The sequence below is a fragment of the Bombus fervidus genome, chromosome 14, assembly GCF_041682495.2.
Source record: "Bombus fervidus isolate BK054 chromosome 14, iyBomFerv1, whole genome shotgun sequence".
In the NCBI taxonomy this organism is placed as follows: domain Eukaryota; kingdom Metazoa; phylum Arthropoda; class Insecta; order Hymenoptera; family Apidae; genus Bombus; species Bombus fervidus.
Window position 1 is genome coordinate 10209224 of NC_091530.1, and position 20754 is coordinate 10229977.

Consider the following 20754-nt stretch of genomic DNA (forward strand, 5'->3'; position numbering starts at 1 on the left):
GCGGTAACTCGGCCATCGGCTAATGGAAGCCGCGGGGGTAAGTGCGCAAGCGCTCCGAATCAGTTCGTCACTCGACGACCGACCGCCGACCGGAGGTGTCGTAGTTACTCGTTGTCGTGCAGCAGGGTGGCTCAAATAGTAAAGTGAGTGTATGTGTGTGTGAGTGTGCGCGCGTACACGCTCAGCCGTGAGCGATACGTGGATGAATACATTATAATGTCCGCGTACGTGTCCGTTAAGAGTTTTGAGGATCATTCAAGCATAATCAGTGCACCGACATAATAGTGACCGTCGACTGTGAGGCTCGTTGAGTGTTGTTTCATCGTTTCCCATCGTTTCTCAAGGTTTCATTTCCAGTGTCGCATCAGCGACAGTCATCATCGCTATCGTCCGAATCAAGGGTGAACCTGAACGCTTAACGCCCGAATTTATTTTGAGAAAACGAACGACAGATTGAGCTTGGTTATTGAACAGGGAGTCGAAGGTAAGAACCGTAGAAACGTCTTCGCTACAACGATCGATCGCGAAAATCTATGTATACGCGATGGATGTTCTTTCACCTACGCCCGTCTCGCTTCTCGCGACACTTTTCTACTACTGTTTTATCGATTATGCCGTGTCAGTTTGAGCTCGTACATCAAAGATATGCGGAGAATATATTGAGAATATTTGCCGGTAAAAGAGGTTACACATTATACTTGGTTTTGGTAAATGAGTCCTGTCAACAGTCACTCGACGACATTTTGTATACATCGCTCACAATATACTCTTCAGACTGTGCATACGTATCGGTGGTTTGCTTGAATTGTGGCACAAATAGGAAAAATATATATATTTTCCAGAATAATTTGCAGTGGAAAATTATTAATTACTCAACTATTTGTCCAAAAGATTATTTTTTGCTTTTACAATTTAGTTACTAATCTATAGATTTTCAGGCTTCTAAGAAAATATTGTTTTTATTGTTCATTACTCGAAACAAATTTTAAATACTCTTTTGAATTATAATATTACTCTTGCCAAATAATTGTATTGGAAAATTTTTGATATTTCTATTTTGGTAAATAGATCACTCTTGAAATTCATTTTTCCAAATACTTTAAAAGTAACAATTTTTTTCTAATTTGTTACGCTTTTAGCAATCCAACGATAATTTGTACATTTAAACCCCTATACGTATGCTACATGGTGCAACGACTGTGCACTCGAATCGAATGGTAGGTCATACCATCGATAATCATCACTGTAGCACGAATCGAAATATATTCAATTGTCATAAACAAATTACACGATATTTCACTAAATACGTCAAAACGTCAATCTTAGATATTGACTAAACATATTGAAAATGGAAAAATTCATTTATACTTGTATAGATTATTGAGGTTACGTTGGGTGGGGAACGATATTTATCCAATTGGAAATCGAAATAGATATTGAAAATGGATATTACGTCAATTATATTCGAATCGATGATAGATCGAGATATAAGAGATTTAAGAATCAATTAATAGAAAATTGAAATTTGGTTGGTTAGAGTCACCGTGTAACTCGAACTCGGTTGCTATTATCGATTACATGGTGGCTATGTTTTTACGTTCATCTCAAGAATGTACTTGCACACGCAGCGGTATACGTTTCCATGAAATCGCAGTATGTACTCCATTTCCTGCTATACATATCATTCAATTCGGTTTTTATATTCTTTTTCGATTTTTTCTTCTCTAATCATAAAATTATAAATTAAATAGAAAATGAATATAAGAAAAGACTTCCAGTCTAATAATATACATATATGTATAAAGTTAACCTTAAAAAAGGTTAAAAAGGATAATACGAAGTCAAGCGATCTCAGATAAAGTTAAGGACGAATTATTAACATTAAATGAATACATGTTAGTTTTAAAAATAGCTATTGTATTTATCTTATTTCTTCTTTTTTTCTCGTATTTCAGTTTAATCTAAATTTAGTCGAGTAAATCTACAATAATATAGATTTAGATCTATTTTTGTGTTATAACGTGTCAATCGATAACCGAGCAAAGAAGCGTAATGTTAATTACTAACCTGCTGATTGTTGCGTTTCAGTCTATGAGCGGAGATGAAATTTTTTTGCTGATACCTTCTACCAACTTTTACATCCATACGGAACACCACAATACGATTGTACCGAAATTACGTATTTACGGACGTGCAATATATATACTTCTACCTTTCAGATATTATTGATATTCCTTTAACAAAAAGATCTGCCTTATTGTATGTTGCAATAACGGAGAATATTCAATGGAATATTGAACTGATAGCGATGGCTCTTTTTTCACCAGTGGCGCTATATGCTGCATAGAATAATTACCGGACCGTTTATTCAAGTGACTCGGATTCTTAACAAATAAAATAAAAAAATTAAAATGCCTTATATAAATTAATATTTTTTATTTTACGCGGTGAATAAGATACATTTTTATAAATAGATGGGTAATTTTGTAATTAAATAGGATGGTAGGTTTTAAGGATAATTTTATCTCTTTGGGAATGAATTTTATAAATTTATTAAAGTCAGAGAGAGATCATTAGTTTTTGTTTTTCAGAAAAAGGTAATATACATCGTCTTTTTGTAGTTAAAGTGTCTTACCTAGCATTTCTCCATTTTTCAAGATGTGAAATATTTGAATTTCTCCATAGTTTTTATCTATCAAATAAAGTTATATTATACAGGGTATTTATATATATATATTTTTAGTTGAATAAAGAGTAATAAAGATGGTAATATGAAAGTAATAAAAATTCTGTTTTCTTCCGTTCCCAACTGATAAAACGTCCTTAACTAAGGAAGCTAATACATATACATATGCCATTATATGCAAAGGTTAACTATTTTAGTTTAACCAGAAACATTTCGTACAAGATATACTTCTTATTAACAATATTTGTTCGTATATGCATAATATGTGACAGTATCCTTCAAGAAGTTAAACATTAATATTTTCATGATTTTCATAACGTTTAATCTTTCTCTGATTTTTAATCATGCAATTAAACCCATAAAAATGGTTTACAAAGAAACGTGCTCCTGCAGCAAGTACGACGATTTAAATCGTAGCTCATAAAATCGAATGGATGAGATCAGTGCTTATTCAGACTCTGCAAGTGATTCGTGTCACTGCGTAGTCAGTCAACGGTTGCAGTCTTTTTCAATACCCGGCCGTGACTATCGGTTGATCGATAGCGATGATATTATTATTCTCGTATCAAGGATACTTGTGTTATCAGATATTTGATCCATTATATTATAAGCATTCAGATTTAAGAAATCATTTTTCTAAATCATCATGTCGCGTTTACAGCGGTGCGGTGTACCCCTTTCATTTAAGCGATGCTTTAAGCTCGAACCAGCATAGCTGCTTGCTTGCATTTCTAAATGGCGCAGTAATTATCGAAGTCAAAGTGCGTCACGAGATTTAAATACGTTTAGAAAAATAAAACCCTTGAAACTTGGAATTAAACATTGAGATTTTTTTAATCCGAGTTCTTTTAATTTCAACGTACGAATTTAGAATTTTTAAAATTGAAAACTGATAGGTAACGTATATATTTCATTAATTGATATATATATTTACTTTTATTTTTATGATGAAAATTTGAGTTTGTTTTAATAAATTCATTTACGGGAATGTCGAGATTTTTCTGTTTACAAAAACGAATTACCATTATGTATCACTGACGTAATTTAAAATCTTACATGGAATTGCGTCATCTCGGAGAGATTTTTCTTCGATTGAAACATCACTATCGTTTATGCTTCGCGTGAGATAACAGCAAAAGGATTTTCATTGGAATTCGCGTAGGAAATTTTGCTTGAAAAAATTCTTCGACGTTTCTTGCTCCTCTGATACTATGTAATTTCTTTCTTACGAATAAAATTTAGTTTTATTTCATATCATCTCACTTAAAAACAAGAAGGCTAGAATGATTTAAACAGCGCAATAAAGATTATTTTTCTTTATTGTGTTTTATTAGATAGATTAGGAGTTCACTAGATTGATTAACTTTATTGTACGGACTTCAAAGAAGTAACCTCTTGCTTTAAAGCAAACCAATTACTCAGAGAGGATATTTTAAAAATGGACCACAATATTCAGTCGTTAGTACCACGCTTGTATCAGGACCATCTCCTTTCGTTGTTTTTCCAATTCACCTGATCGATCTTTCACTTTCTCGTGGGAAGATCATAAAATAAGCATCTTTGATGTCGTATCAAGTGGTAATAATACGTTTACTGGCGACGATAATTGTATCTACCATTCATCGTGATTGAATTACAGGAGAAGGCACTTTGCTCAGGAGCAACTTCTGCAATTTCTTTGCTTTGAATGCATCGTATCGATCCTTGGATGCAATGATTCAAACTGTTGTTCCGCTTCGTTTCAGAAAGAAAGGAACCTAGCCTGACTATTGGTCTATTGTTGGAATAACGACATAGTTTCAGAATTTTCTTTGTTTTTTAATCTCTGCTACAGTACACGAATTTTTATTTCTAAATCAAACGAAAAGATTTTTAACATTTTAATAAAATCATACATTAAAATCGCAGTATACAATATTTAATAGAATTTATATCCAACATTAAAACTATCTTGTAATCTTTTAGTGACATTTATTAGCCAATTTAAATTTTAATACCCTTGAAAATTAGTTTTATCATCCTCGCTATGATAAGCATAGGGTTGGAATTTAATCTTAATGATGTAGTTATAAATATAACTTATGTTCGTGCCCTTGAGGTAGAAGTTACACGTTCACTTAATTTCCACGGATAGTTGATCAGGGAGATAAAACTGGTTATATAGATTCTAATGATTTCGAAAACTAATCTTGTACCTAATATGGATTTTTCTGTGCAGCTGAATAGACAAGAGAATATCGATACATCCGCAGTAGAATGGGTCAGCCATTGATGAGGGACTATATGTACATACTACATCCTATAGTTAGCTAAAAATATACTTTCCTTGGTTTTGAACACATTTTGTTCCTCATTGCACAAACTAATAAAATATATTACATAAAAAAACATCAGAAACATCAATTCATGAAATTAACAAACGCGCTTAACAATTGCTTAAATTATCGGTTTTTACATATTTTTATATAGAAAGATATTTATAATCTATGATACATTTACGTCATTGATATCTAACTACTTTAATATTGATAAGAATCATATGCATTATGAAAATTATTGTATATTATTTGAATATATTTTGTATTTTAAATGTAAAGTGAAAAGTTTGTTTTATAATGTTTCTAGTAAAAAAAGTCAAAAGCAGTGTTTCTAGTAAAAATTCAAGCTATTCCAACATAGTTAGTTATGTCTAAAATTGGCATAGTATGCACTGTGATACAGACCAATCTGACATCAATGTACAGCAATAGACTTCAAAATTGCTATTAAATCTACTGAACAAAAGCAAGTATTGAATATTTCTTATTTTAAGTAGAGTCTTGAAACTTTATTTGGTATCATGGATATTCATACTGAACTTCTTTTTCAGCGATTACAAAAGTTAATCGGATTTATGAATAAATGATAGTCTGTTCTCTTCTTTTGTTCCTGCACTGATTCGTTTGATGTTTATTAGCCGACCGTTCTGTGTATGGAAGGATAATTACCCACCGATAGATGAACCTTTTGTCGGTGAATATCGATTTTCGTCGCCATGCACTATGTAGGTACTAGTTACTCTTGTTGGTGGATAATTAACGCCACGGACTTTACGGCGTCAAGATTCGATTAGGACCTAATGAAATATACCATAATAAATTCAATCAAATTGTTTTGACGTCGATACGTTTACCTTCCTTTATTCTGATATCATTTCACTAATATTTAAAGGTTTGTTCCAAACCTTACGAATCGAAGAAGATCATGCACATACGACGTTATGAAAAGACGTTTATTTGATAAGACAGATATGTCTTCAACTTCGTTCCTATCCTTGTCCGAATTGTATTAATAAAATTCAACTTATACATTATTTATCTTTTCTCTAAATAATTTTGTTTGGTGATATTCTTAGATCTTTATACATTTTATAACGTGTAGTTAAAAAGGGATATGTTGGTGAAGAATTTTAATAAAAACAAGTTGTGCTTCTTAAATACGCGCAAAGAGTTGCATAGAATAACACGAATAAAATAATAAAACTGCTTCATGAAAAAATAAATGATACTTTTGTTTCTATTTCTGCGCGAAATATCCCACAGTCAGAATTTATACGTCTATTAAAAAAAAATTTTTAATTACAATCCTTCGTCGTTTCATTCCTCTTCAGCTGTCCCTCCTGAAATATTTAGCGATATAATATCAAATTAGATCATCTCGAAAGAACGTATCGTTACAATTAATCAAGAAGCGCGTGACCGCTACTGAATGAAAGCCTACGATCGTGTCTTTCTTCTGCGATGCCAGTTTCGCTAACGATGCCTTCTTATTTCCACAGAGAAAACGAGGAAAAAGTCAATCGCCAGCACCGCCGCCGTCGTGATCCGACGCTGAATTAAAAACAGACGGAAAATGTCGTCGGTAAAGGTGGCGGTGAGGGTACGGCCCTTCAACAATCGAGAGATCTCCCGTGAGGCACAATGTATCATCGAAATGTCCGGCAATACTACTTGTGAGTATAATTTAATAATATAATTGAGTATTTTCACACTGTTGTCCACTCGTATTTCGTCCTCTGTTTCATTTCTTCGTCTTTGTATTGTGGTCTGATTATTATTTATTCTCTACCTTTTTTCTTCTTTTTTAAAAAAAAAAAATTGTTTTCGACAAAACAAAACACTTGCCGCGTTTACCACGAGAACAATTGCTTCTAACTATCAAGACATAGATGCATGTTCGTTTTTTCGCCATTGATTTGTTGTTCAATTATCGTAATTGTGTTTGTATAGAACATATAGAACGAAACTCCTTCTGATTAGACAATTGTTTTTCACGAGTGTAAGCCTGTTATATCACCTGATTTGAGGTATGTCTTTCCTATTGTTTCATGAACCAATATTCTTTGAAATGAAAAAGTAGTTTTCATACATTAACAAATTTAACATTGATTCAATTTGAATCTCAGATAAAGGAAAAATTGACATTATTTTGAAAAATATTACGTAATAATTGGAGCATACACATATTATATAAGTAGGATATTATAACTCGGTTAACATTTTGCATACATGCATAACCACGTCCTTCGATCCTTTCATTCATTTGAAATCTTTAATTTAAACAACTTGAACTCAACAAAGTTGGCTAATACCGTGCCTTGTATACACGCGTTGTTTGTTGAAGGGAAAATCTGCTTAAATGTCGAGGTGAAAATTCTGGTTAAAAGTTTTTTACTCGATATTTGATGCAATTCCTCATGCAACTTTAATGTTGCGTTACGAATTGAACGAAGAACTTCGGTTCCTTAAGTCTCGTAAAATGCAAATGGATCACGGGGCAAGTTTAATATTAGATAAAGTTCGGAGAACACACATTGACGTCAGTTCATTGGTGTGTAATGATTTCGTTGTGAAATGTCGACATAGTTAATCAATATTTTTACATGGACATGTAATCCCATGTTCCCGGATTTTGTGTTTTATATATTTACTTTTTCTTTTTATATAATCATCTGCAGCTAACCTTATTCGACCGTGACACACGTATTAATCTAATTATTTATTTGTCTATCGATCTGTTTGTGCGTAATATATGCTACATGTTTATATAGCTTTTGATCAATACGTACGAATGAGAAAAGTTTATATTTGGAAACTTTCTATATAATTTTTATGGGTCTTATGCGAGAATCATGCTTGATATACAACGCAGAAAAAGTTGGAAATGAAGTAAGGACGAGTAATAAGTTACGACTTCCTTTTATATTACTAATTTGCTGTTTTGCGTGTTCCAGCGATATTGAATCCCAAAGCACCACCGGGCAGCAAAGATGCGCTCAAGAGCTTCAATTACGATTATTCCTATTTTTCCATGGACGTAAGTATATACCTTTTTCGTTTTATTGAATTTCCGTAAAAAGATCAATCATTTGTATTGGTGTTCCTTTCATTTCATTGCTCTAAAGATCTATTATAAATATAGCATAAATTCATTCATTATTAATAAAGTGAATTGTTTTTGCCACGTTACTCTTAATTAAAATTACGGATCAATAACAAGAATCGAACTATTTAAAGAGAGTCTAAATTATATAGGTACTTACAATAACTCCTACTGAGATTAAGACCAAGAAGAAGCTAATAAAAGGACACAAGTTAAACATGTATTCGATAATTTATCGCATTATCGTAAAACCGATATCGGGAACAGATAGTATAAAAACATAATAAATGGACTATATTCTTTGTCATAGCCAAACGACGCAAATTATTCTTCACAACTAATGGTCTACAAGGATATCGGCGAAGAGATGTTGGAGCATGCTTTCGAAGGTGAGCATATACCAAATGGAAAATTTCTGAACGTCTGCAGAGATTGATCGAACAATTTCTCAATACTTTAAGCATCATGTACTCGAATTGTCGCATACCGCGGAATTTACGTCGAGGAACCGAACATGTGGACCCACATACCATCCGGATAGGAATTTAGTCGTTCGAATTCTCATACGATCTTGGCATATATTCACGACACACGAATATATGCTACCGTTAAAAAATTTGAAAACATTATTCTACTGTTCTTTTGAATTTCTTATAATAAATGATTATTGGAAGGATATCTTGTTATACCTTTTACAATACTCGCAATTTTTAGAAATATGTAGACGGATTACCATTTATAAATATTAGGATGTCTACTCGTTACATTTATTGGACTAAGTTTGGATAAATTTATAATAAAATAATTAAAAAATAAAGATAGTGAAAATTTATTATTGAATATTTATTATTAATTATTCAATTTGCATCAAATATCAACAGGAGTTTTACTACTTGTGACCAACAGTATATGTACGACTCGATATAGTTTTAGCTATTAATTTTAATTATGTAAAAATTTAATTAATAATTAATTTGAACAATGATTTTGTTAACACGTAGGTTACAACGTCTGTATATTCGCTTACGGACAGACCGGTGCTGGCAAATCGTACACCATGATGGGTAAACAAGAAGAAGGTCAAGAGGGAATAATACCTCAAATTTGCAAGGACCTCTTTAGAAAAATCAGTCGCAATTCAAATGAGTGCCTGAAGTATTCTGTTGAAGTGAGTTATATGGAAATATACTGCGAAAGGGTGCGGGATCTCTTAAATCCCAAGAACAAAGGAAACCTTCGTGTACGGGAGCATCCTCTGCTTGGACCGTACGTTGAGGACCTGTCCAAATTGGCGGTGATGTCGTATCAAGATATTCATGATCTTATCGATGAAGGGAACAAGGCAAGGTATGTACATTAAATACAAAATTAATGAAATTTAATAATCCAAATTGATTAAAACATCTAATTAATTGAAAGATTAGTATTATACTTTTAATATATAACATATTATAAAAATTGATATAAAATATATTTAGGAGTATAAAATATATTTGATATTTTATTTCAAAATATTTTATTTCATATACCTTATTTTCTTTTTTCAGAACGGTAGCAGCCACAAATATGAATGAAACATCTAGCAGATCTCATGCCGTATTTACGATATTCTTCACGCAACAAAAGCAGGATTCTGCAACAGGATTAGTGACAGAAAAAGTCAGCAAAATCTCCCTGGTCGATTTGGCGGGTTCTGAAAGAGCTGATTCTACTGGTGCAAAGGGTACGAGGTTGAAAGAAGGTGCCAATATTAATAAAAGCTTGACGACCCTTGGAAAGGTCATCAGTGCCCTTGCTGAAATTGTAAGCAATACTTTTTTACCTATAAAAAAATAATGTATAATGCATAGTAGGAAGATGATTTAAAATTTATATTTCTTGTATGGTGGAACGTAACATTACGATGAAATTGCTTTTTTTATTTTATTGATACAAGTCATATAAAAGATGGGTACGTTGCACAATTGGTTGTGCACAAGTTGCACAATTTTAACCTTTCAAAGTTATGTAGATGTTGCCTAAATTTCACATTAACGAAATCCATGTCTTCTGTTTATTCTACTGTCGTTTATGGATTTTTAGGCGGTAAGTTCGTGTATCCATGATCTTTTAACTCACTTATTTAATTTAACAATATTACAAATCAAATGTATCGTAATATTTTTAATCCATCAAATATGTCATAATTACTTATACTTTGAAATACATTGAATATTAGTCTGCTAAATTTTTGTATACAAAATAGACAGTGAATGAGTTCTTGTTTTGGTCATCTAGGCCACTAAAAAGAAGAAAAAGGCTGATTTCATCCCCTATAGAGATTCTGTTCTAACGTGGCTTTTGAGAGAAAATCTAGGAGGTAATTCTAAAACAGCAATGATTGCAGCAGTGAGTCCAGCGGACATCAATTACGATGAAACCCTCTCCACCTTACGGTATAGTTATTCATAACCCTTGTAATTTTGCTATTTTCGCCTTTATTAACTGATTTTTTTTTTCAAGCATTTCTGTTTTTTCAAGCATTTCTGTTTTTTCAAAAGTCTCATGACGATTCAAGTGCATAGTTATTTAGAGTTGCAAGAATTCTTGGCATCAAAAATTTTAATGAATATGAATAAATCTCCTTTCTTCAATAGTTGTATTTGTATAAAACAGCTAACTATATAAAATAACTTGTAATAGGCTGCATGTTTTTTTGTAACTGTTCCCGTTACTAGCATATCTACTTTTGTGAATAATTATTTTTATTGTTTTTACTTTGGTAAACTACAGATACGCAGACAGAGCGAAACAAATAGTTTGCAAAGCCGTCGTCAACGAAGACGCGAACGCGAAGCTTATCAGAGAACTCAAAGAAGAGATTCAAAAGTTACGGGAATTGCTGAAACAAGAGGGTATTGATGTGCAAGAAGGTAAGTTGACTTTTCACCATATAATACTCGAATTTCAAAGAGTGATGCCCTCTTTCTTTATACAGGCATACAGGCATTTTATGACAGGTATATGCAAATAATAGTTTGAATAAAAATAACTAAATTGAAAGACTACTAATCTGAGGACATTTGCGTGTGCCTGGTAATCTGTCAGGGTTGGTTTGTCACGTTTTCTAATAATTCTATAATGAAAATACTTTTTCCGAAAGAGTAATATTTGAACACTGGTTAAACTGTAAACGAAATATGGTATTTCTTCCATTAGACGATACTCTTACTTGATCATTGATATTCCTCCCGTGTAAAAAGAAAATATGCTATAAATGATTTAATAGGTTGCAAAAATAATTTTTCGCAGTGTTCTACGCGTTTTAGTAAACTTGCTCGTGTAAAAGAGAAAAGAAATATTACTGTAAAAATATATCAAGCTGAAGGAAAGGACAAACGATGATAAACAAAAATATATAGAGAGAAATAAAAAATAAGGAGAAGGAGAAACAAATTGTAAAAAAGTAGTGTGCGGTAGACAAGCCACCATTTACATAGTACATTTTTTTTTCTTTGTTTCCCCTGTGCTTGACGTAGGGCCAGATGGTAAAGTCACATATGAAAAGAAAGAATCTAGTAAGTAAAATAACCGACAATCCACACAACGAAAAGTCTTATAAAAGCCAGACAATCGATCACTCTTCTGCGCCTGTTCTTTGAACGTCCGCTTCATTCACGGCCAAGTGCATAATGCGTGTCATCTATCTATCTATTTCTATCTCTCTGTGTTTTTATCGATTTTCAGACAAAATTCTCTTTACATATGCTTCGCGATACGCATTCTGTTTTTTCCTTTAACATATATATACAACCCTGTGACAACCAGTGCCTAATGATTATCATTGTTCCTGCCTCTCGTAGGCTGCATAATTAGCGGCTTTTAGCGTTCCTCCTTAAAAAGAAAAATATAAGAATAAACATGAATAATAGAGGAAGGACACATCGAGTGGTTGCATAGAACGCAACATTCTTGTGTATTTTATAAACCAACGTTAAATTAAACCAATGTACAATCGATGGACTTTTCGATACAGTTTTTTAGTAAGCAGCATATGAGGATAAGCAGATACCTTGATCCTTGTTACAATTAATCATTCATTATGATATTACCACATTTTTTGGATTAAAATAGATTGCTGTAACTGAGCGATAAAAACAAATCGTTACAAGTAAATCGATCTTGATCGGAAATTCAGAAAGGTAGCATTTCTTCTAAGATAAACTTCTAAGTAGATTGTGGATGTTGATGGAAATTCATATTTTTCAAGAAATAAAAATTAAATGAGGATTTTTGTATATTATATATATTCTGTATATTTTTGCACTTTTAAATATATAAACATCTGTAGTATAGTTATAAGGAAAAAATAGTCATATAAAATGTAACTGACTGTGTTATGAGCCGAACAATTTGGTTGAGATCAATGTATCATCGTCATCATAATATCATGTTTTGGAAAAATCTTGTTAGCGTCTTCGAGAGAATCTTAAATGATATGTAAACATGTAATTACAATTCATTTCGCGTCGAGCGACCACATATAAATTCAGGCTTTATAGTTTTCCATTGTGTCAGAATTCCTCTCCAGTAAACACGTGTTGTTTGCTTCGCTTATTATCCACTTAGATCCATCACTTTGTTCCCGAACCAGCCTAAAGATACTGCATGGCACTCGACAATGAACATCTCGAACGCATCTCGGACGCAGTGACACGAGCACCGTTTACTAGACTTCAACCAAAGTTTAATGAACATTGTAGCTGGATAGCAATATTTGATTGAGCGCTGCGCTTGATTTGCATAAATATATACGGATCGTTTGTATTTGTCATTTTTACAGTATTGTATGTCACGAAGATATTTTTTATTCTCAGAAATTTGTGAAGTATGCAATCTCAATTTTATAATCAGAGATTTCACATTGAATTTCATCCCTAGTTTCTTTTAAGATAGAACGTTGCTTTATATGCGATAACCAAAATAAGAAAACGAATTTTTAATATTTTGTAAAATTTAATCCCTTGGTATTTCATAAGAAAAAAGATATAAGTTTTAATGTGTTAATTTTCATGTACGTGAATAACTTTGAAACAACTTTCTTTTATATACAATATATATTATTATTCAAAGAAGTTCTCTGTTCAATGAAATAATATAATAACAGCTTTTATTCGTGAAGGAGAATGTCTAAATTATATGTTCTATTTCCTGTTTTTTTCTAAAGAACATTTTTCATTGTGATACGGATCATGGGACAGATCTTGGCAAAAATTTTCTCTTTCACTTACGCCACTGCTTTAGTTATGGCTTTTGATGTTTTCAAGACGCGTGTTATACCCCTGGCTGAGACTCGCCATTCTAAATTCAACCCCTTATACCTTCTGTATTTTTATTCGATTCTATTTATCCCACAGGGGATGAAATCGTCCGAGCAACCAAACGCGAGGACGATGTGAAGGAAAGTCGGCCCAGAATCCCGTCTCATACCACATCGACTATCGCTGAAGAAGCAGTGGATCAATTACAAGCTTCAGAAAAACTTATAGCCGGTAAATAAAATATTAATTTTTTTAACAAACTACATACACGAAATACTGTACAGAAAATAAATTCTATGCTTAGATACATATTCTTTTAAAGTTAAAAAAGAACGCTATTAGAAACAATTTTGTGTGTGTGTGTGTGTGTGTGTGTGTGTGTGTGTGTGTGTGTGTGTGTGTGTGTGTGTGTGTGTGTGTGTGTGTGTGTGTGTAATATATTGTGTATGTTATATATATAATATATAATATGACAACGTGACATATAATATATAATATATTATATGTATATATATTATATATATATATAACATTAGACGAAATGGTAAAAATTATGACGTACGAAATTTGCTGTCATTTACTTCTCAGAATTGAATGAAACATGGGAAGAGAAGCTAAAACGAACCGAGATAATTCGTTTACAACGCGAGGCGGTGTTCGCCGAAATGGGGGTTGCTGTGAAAGAGGATGGAGTCACGGTTGGTGTATTCTCTCCAAAAAAAACTCCTCACTTGGTGAATCTGAATGAGGATCCGCTCATGTCCGAGTGTTTGATTTACTACATCAAGGATGGCTTCACACGTATCGGTAGCGCCGAAGCTAACATACCGCAAGATATACAGTTATGTGGTCCTCACATACTGAGCGAGCACTGCGTCTTCGAGAATCACGAGGGTATTATTACCCTGATTCCGAAGAAAGGAGCTTTAATTTACGTGAATGGACGTGAGGTCACTGAATCGATCGTTCTGAAGACCGGATCTCGCGTCATCTTAGGAAAGAATCATGTGTTCAGATTCAATCATCCTGATCAGGGTAAGTAGTGTATATACTTTGTTCTATGCTCAACCCTTTACACTCGATACCATTTATACCTAAATGCCCTCAATAAGAATAAGCTTCGCACAAGCATGAAAGACTGGGCATTAAATTTGAATTTGACTACGTACGGCAAGAATGTGTATTGTGCGTGTGTAACCTTTAAGAGTGCGATATGATTGGCAGATGGAAGTTATGTGTGAACCGTTGAAGTATTCAGAACTGAAAAAGTTGTTCCAAGAGTTATTCTTATTACATTCTTTATTTCTATCTTATTACTAAATATAGCTTTATCTACGTTATCTTATATTTAATGAGGAGAGACCCGCCTATAACTCAACATGTCTATAATGATATTATGTGAAAAAAGATGTTTTGTTGGCTGTGCAGTCCGTGAACGAAGAGAGAAGGGATCTCCTGCAGAAACTCCTGGAAATGGAGAAACAGTCGACTGGAACTTTGCACAGATCGAATTGCTAGAAAAACAAGGAATTGATCTAAAAGCTGAGATGGAGAAGAGATTATTAGCTTTGGAAGAACAATTTCGTAAAGAGAAAGAAGAGGCGGACCAATTGTTCGAAGAACAAAGAAAGGTAAGTACGACTAATATTTTATAAACTAATGGATACTCAATGTGAATATTCATACATATGGTTTCTTGTATTTTTACGTAGAACTACGAGGCTCGAATAGACGCACTGCAACGACAGGTTGAGGAACAAAGTATGACGATGTCAATGTACAGCAGTTATACCCCCGAAGACTTTAACAATATCGAGGAAGATATTTTCGGTGAGTACACATATTGAATGGTTTTTAAAATTATGATATAGCATATTCTGACTTTTTACAATTATTGAAATTCACGTAAGCAAGATAGTATAAGATCAACAATTATAGCTTGACTCTCATAATTTCAATAGGCATAATTTCAAGCCAGTGATTTTTGATCAAACATTTTTCACAGTTCTATATACGAATGAGGAATGATCACATATATAATAGATCGTTATATTCCTTTCGTTAAAAGGTTTGAATTTGTAATGGACTCACCTATAGTTTATATCGTAAACTTTTTTAGAAAAATCTAATTAAAGGAGCATACATCGTTGTCCGTCATATAATTTCAGTTTCATTCCATTACAAATTTTATCATTGTACGGATCTGTGAGACGATCAGATGGTGGTACGTAACGAATTGTTAATAATATGTTCTCTGAATGTACGTTGATTGTTCGATTTTGTCTTTCAATTAACTTGCGATGCACGCATGTAGTTAACCGGTATGACATCACTATATTTCTTTTGTGCTCCTGAAATTTTTACTTTTTCCCCATTATTAAAAAGTTGTTGGCAGTCTCGAGGTATGTTTCTTAGAAAGATCGCTTGTTGCAAAATGAAATGGTGTATCATCTGATCGTGGACAGAACGCCAGTCGCTTCTTTTAACGAAGGAACCAGTATCCACGAAATGCTTGGCTTCTCTGACTGTTTTGCCTGGTAATGGCTTGCATTTCAGTCAACCCCTTGTTTGACGCAGAGAGCAACTGGACCGAGAGAGAGTTCCAACTGGCCGCTTGGGCCTTCCGCAAGTGGAAATATCATCAATTCACAAGTCTTCGGGATGATCTATGGGGCAACGCTATATTCCTCAAAGAAGCTAACGCTATTTCTGTCGAACTCAAAAAGAAGGTACATCCGTGGTTCATTCTTCGATGAACTAACGAAAACTCAAACCTATATACGGCTCTCTTTTGATTACAAATCATCAACATTCATATCTTTCATCATATCTTTTGACATTCTTTTAAGAGCCATTTATCATGAACATTTGATCAATTTCACAAAAATGATCAAATATTTTAAAATAAATTATTCAAAAAAAGCTTTTTGTTAATCAACTATCGGTCATAATATTAATTTAAGCCTGAATTACTTAAACTTAACAAATTTTCAAATTTGACGATTAATGCACTTTTGCGTACCCCCTTTTTGACGTTCTAATAGTCAAAAAAATACTTTGTATTCGCAAGTAATTACTTTAAATTCCCATATCGATCCCTTTGTTGTTCTAATTGTTTAATCTTTTATTCATTACTGATATTTTTTTTATTAATTCCATCCGCTTGTTTCGTACCTCACCATCACTTTTATAATTTAACATTTTATTGGTCGTTTCATTTTTTCACAATGGTACATCTTTATATTTATTCCAGGCGACAAAAGCTTTCTCTACTTTTGCTTCACAAATATCATATATATCCTTTTTAGGTACAATTCCAGTTTACCTTGCTCACGGATACGCTTTATTCGCCACTTCCTTCGGATCTCTTGCCTGTCATTGACGACGAGGAAGAGGAGGAAAGACCATTCCCGCGTACCATAGTTGCTGTAGAAGTTCAAGACACGAAGAATGGCGCGACACATTACTGGACACTCGATAAACTTAGGTGTGTTACATTTTATTTAACATTTCATTTCTTAAACATGCTTTACCTTATTATTTTATGTTTATATATACAGGGTGAGTCACATAATTTATTTCAAACTCCAGTACATATCTCTCGAGTAAAACTAGATATCAGAAAGCTTTCTTATTGCCACCTTTCTTCTTATTGCCATTATTTGTACCGAATACGATAGCTACTAGCTATTTTATAATTTTATTTCTTTTTTCTAATATCAGTATCAAATGCGAAAAAATAAAATATCGTTCCTTTATCGATTTCTTTATTCTCGGCCATACGATCAGAATCGGTAAGTGTTGACAGCACTTTAAATTCGTCGTACGATCGAATAGTAAGGAGGTCGATTAAAGAACTGATAAAAGTGCGGATTCGCGGATCAAGATCTATGATCGCTTTTAATTAGACGCGTGCTTGGATGAAACCGCACAGGGACACTCACGCAAGTAATACGTGTTAACTTATAGACAGCGCTTGGAGTTGATGCGACACGTGTACAACGAGGACTCGAGCCCCAGCACTCCGGAGGCCAAAGAGGATATTTTCCAATGTCTAACCGCCTACTCTAATCCGAAGTTCTCGCTCGCAAATCTTTTGCCTTCGAGGTTGGTGCTCGAACGCGTGAGACTCTTTCCTCTTTATCGTCACACGCTTCACGCCCATCCTCTAACTCTGTCAAATTTTTTATATATACGATTATGTGCAAAATGTCGGTCTTAATCTCGTCTTATCACTGTATTTTTGCTACGTCTCAGTACACTGTCTGTTTGATTTAAACAGTTTCTCTATTCTTCATCTCTTCCCTACCAACGAAATATACTTTCGCTTTGCAATTGTGCTAAATTCAACGAAAATGTACATCGATCAAGGATCTCTGCATGGCCAAGCGTGTTTAGTCTGTTTGATATTAACAGTCGGAGCGGAATTAACCCCTCCGTATATTTTACAAAATTCTTTTATCTTATTTTGTATCTTATTTTTTAGTATATTTACATCTTTCTTTTTTATTTCCTCTTTAGGCAGTTTAAAGTTTCGTTGTACCAGTTTCAACGATTAGAATGAAATTAGAGAAATAGTCTGTATATTAACTAAAGAAATATATAATCAAATTTATTAAATTGACATTAACTGAAAATTAGTCGAAGGGTTTAACTCCTGTACACGTTTCAACTGCGTCCCGCTGAACACGTGCGCTCCTTGCTGCTGAAGTTTTCTCACATTATCGCTTCGTGACTTCACCGTGCACGTGTCACTGCGAATTACACGAAACTATGATTAAACAACTATGATCGAACAATTTTGATAAAAATCATATAGAATATTCTAGCTGTTCTACATCATCGTAACTCGTAACGTAACTCCTTCTTATTATGAAAATACAGGGACAGCAGAAATATGTAAAATGTTGTCCTTAATATATCAACTTTATTACTCAGATGAAATAGAACTTGCATTTCTACGAAAATTTCAGTCACCGTTTAAGAAAAATAAAAGACACTGAAGTTCTCATGTTATGTCCCTTTATTTGAACATCTACAATATCTGTCATACCACTTTCGAATACATCCGAACACAACACCACGCATACGGTGTAGTATTATGTACAGAGTGTCCTTCACTGTGCTTCTCGACAATGTTTGATTACGTTTTTATCTTATGGCTAAGAAAGTTACGAACCTATTAACAACGGAGATTCGACGTTTTCGCTTTTGTGCAGACAAAGACTTGAACTGATGCGAGAAATGTATCATAATGAGGCAGAATTGTCGCCGACATCCCCAGATTTCAATATCGAATCCATCACTGGAGGTGATCCATTCTACGACCGTTTTCCCTGGTTCCGAATGGTTGGCAGGTAAGAAACCTTTTTAAACATCAGACATTTCCAAAATCTATGCTTTAGATTATCTTTTTTATAAATGTTTAACAATCTAGCTGACAGATGAAACGAATCTTCATGAACTTTCTTTTGAGACGGTGAAGAGTACATTTTACAAAATAGCCATTACCAAAAATTGTATTTTATAAATATTTAACGACCTAGTTGATAAATAAACCAAATATTTTAATGAATTTTGTTCTATTAATATGAAACATTTTGTGTTGTATTTGTAGTGTCGAAGCATTTTGATGTTCATGGCCCTGTAAAAAAACGTTGATAATAAATGTACAATTTGTTTGTTGCCATAGGTCTTTCGTATATCTAAGCAATCTTATGTATCCCGTACCATTGATACACAAAGTAGCGATAGTAAACGAAAAGGGAGACGTAAAAGGCTACTTGCGTGTAGCTGTGCAAGCTGTTGTTGGTACGTAATCAGTGTCTGTATATTTTCTTTTATTATCTCCTACCTTAAGTTTATTTAACTCCTTTATTTCCTCTGATGGAGGAAATTAAATACATATTACGTGATTGATTAGGCGATATTAAGTTGACCGCATCGCTGATATGCGTATACCTAGATGTATATTATCAGTAACACAGTTGATTGCGAAACAATGTCGATATAATGAAACTAGACAACAGTACCACCAATTATTTCAGAAGTAATTAAAGAAGTAATTAAAATGACGTTATCGTCATATAATTTTACTGTTGTATCGTTTCCTTGCTCTGTGGATTAAAATATTTATACGCGTACACTATTGTTCATATAAATTTAAATTTAGTATTTAAAAGATGTTACAATAATATATTTTACTATTCACCACATATGCACACGCACTTAAATAAGTAAATATATATACATAATATATTTTACATACTATTCATTACATACGCTTATTATTTGGATATCACTGCTTGTATTAATGTTAGAAGTCTTTACGTCAATTTATATCAGTCATAATAAGAAATTTACTGCACGCGATCGATAAGAACACGAAACGCGTTATATTTTTTTGGAAAAAGTATTCTGGCGTAGGATTTTCGTAACGAACCCTTGTTCCAGAAGAGGAAAACAGTGAATACTCAAGTGGCGTCAGACAGTCAGCTAGAATTTCTTTCGAGGATGACTTGTTTGGAAATCAAAAGCAGAACAAACGCAACACTCTGTTAACTCAGACTCTTGAGAAGAACCGACAAATTCTGTTACACGAGGAACGTGTCGTAGAAGGCCACAACGAGCAAAAGGAGGTGAAAGACGAAGACGATATCGGCGATGCAGACAGTGGCAGAGGGGATAGCTCAGTTTCCAGCGACATGAAGGAAGAGGATCTACCGGATCATTTGCAACTTGGCTCTGAATTCACATTCAGGGTTACCGTGCTACAGGCCATGGGCATTTCCACCGAATATGCTGACATTTTTTGCCAATTCAAGTATGTTTAGTTTTGTATAATACAATAATAAAGATATTTTATGTAAGAAATTGATAGTTAATGTATGATTATGATGCGTTATATCTAGTTTCTTGCATCGACACGATGAAGCATTTTCAACTGAGCCAGTAAAAAATACAGGAAAAGGATGTCCTCCTGGATTTTATCACGTACAAAATGTAAGCTACATTTACATTAAAATAAGAAATAACAAATAATTTGCATTAAATGAAAAAAAAAAGAAATAATTTATATATGATCAACTCCGATTATGTATTTCTTTATTCTTTCTTTTCGTATACTGTTCAGATCACGGTGACAGTAACAAAATCATTCTTGGAATATCTAAAAACTCAGCCAATCGTTTTCGAAGTTTTTGGACACTATCAGCAACATCCTCTGCATAAAGATGCAAAACTGGAATAGTAAGCATTAAATAATTTCTATGAAATCTATCAGTTCGACAAGATATTGTCTTTTTTAATCCTTAAGATGGTTAGTTATAACGATTTGGTAAGATATTA

At 33.3% G+C, this 20754-nt stretch overlaps 1 protein-coding gene across 12 annotated transcripts in view; it reads left to right on the plus strand.

The window, feature by feature from the left end:
* Window positions 1-20754, plus strand: part of Unc-104 (kinesin family member unc-104) — a 35808-nt gene that overhangs the window by 8078 nt on the left and 6976 nt on the right. For 2 of the 12 annotated variants that reach the window (XM_072016269.1, XM_072016272.1), the window contains exons 1-21: window positions 63-484; window positions 6504-6677; window positions 7959-8041; window positions 8418-8496; window positions 9109-9454; window positions 9655-9910; window positions 10385-10542; window positions 10880-11019; window positions 11626-11664; window positions 13504-13638; window positions 13996-14442; window positions 14836-15038; window positions 15120-15237; window positions 15964-16136; window positions 16716-16894; window positions 17377-17514; window positions 18627-18764; window positions 19100-19218; window positions 19861-20230; window positions 20319-20409; window positions 20540-20655. In XM_072016269.1, the coding sequence (XP_071872370.1) occupies window positions 6578-6677; window positions 7959-8041; window positions 8418-8496; window positions 9109-9454; window positions 9655-9910; window positions 10385-10542; window positions 10880-11019; window positions 11626-11664; window positions 13504-13638; window positions 13996-14442; window positions 14836-15038; window positions 15120-15237; window positions 15964-16136; window positions 16716-16894; window positions 17377-17514; window positions 18627-18764; window positions 19100-19218; window positions 19861-20230; window positions 20319-20409; window positions 20540-20655 (3428 nt within the window). In that variant the 5' untranslated portion in view covers window positions 63-484; window positions 6504-6577. Of the gene's footprint in view, window positions 1-62; window positions 485-6503; window positions 6678-7958; window positions 8042-8417; window positions 8497-9108; window positions 9455-9654; window positions 9911-10384; window positions 10543-10879; window positions 11020-11625; window positions 11665-13503; window positions 13639-13995; window positions 14443-14835; window positions 15039-15119; window positions 15238-15963; window positions 16137-16715; window positions 16895-17376; window positions 17515-18626; window positions 18765-19099; window positions 19219-19860; window positions 20231-20318; window positions 20410-20539; window positions 20656-20754 lie in introns of those variants that run through there. The other 10 variants (XM_072016276.1, XM_072016277.1, XM_072016279.1 and 7 more) reach the window with 8 other exon arrangements.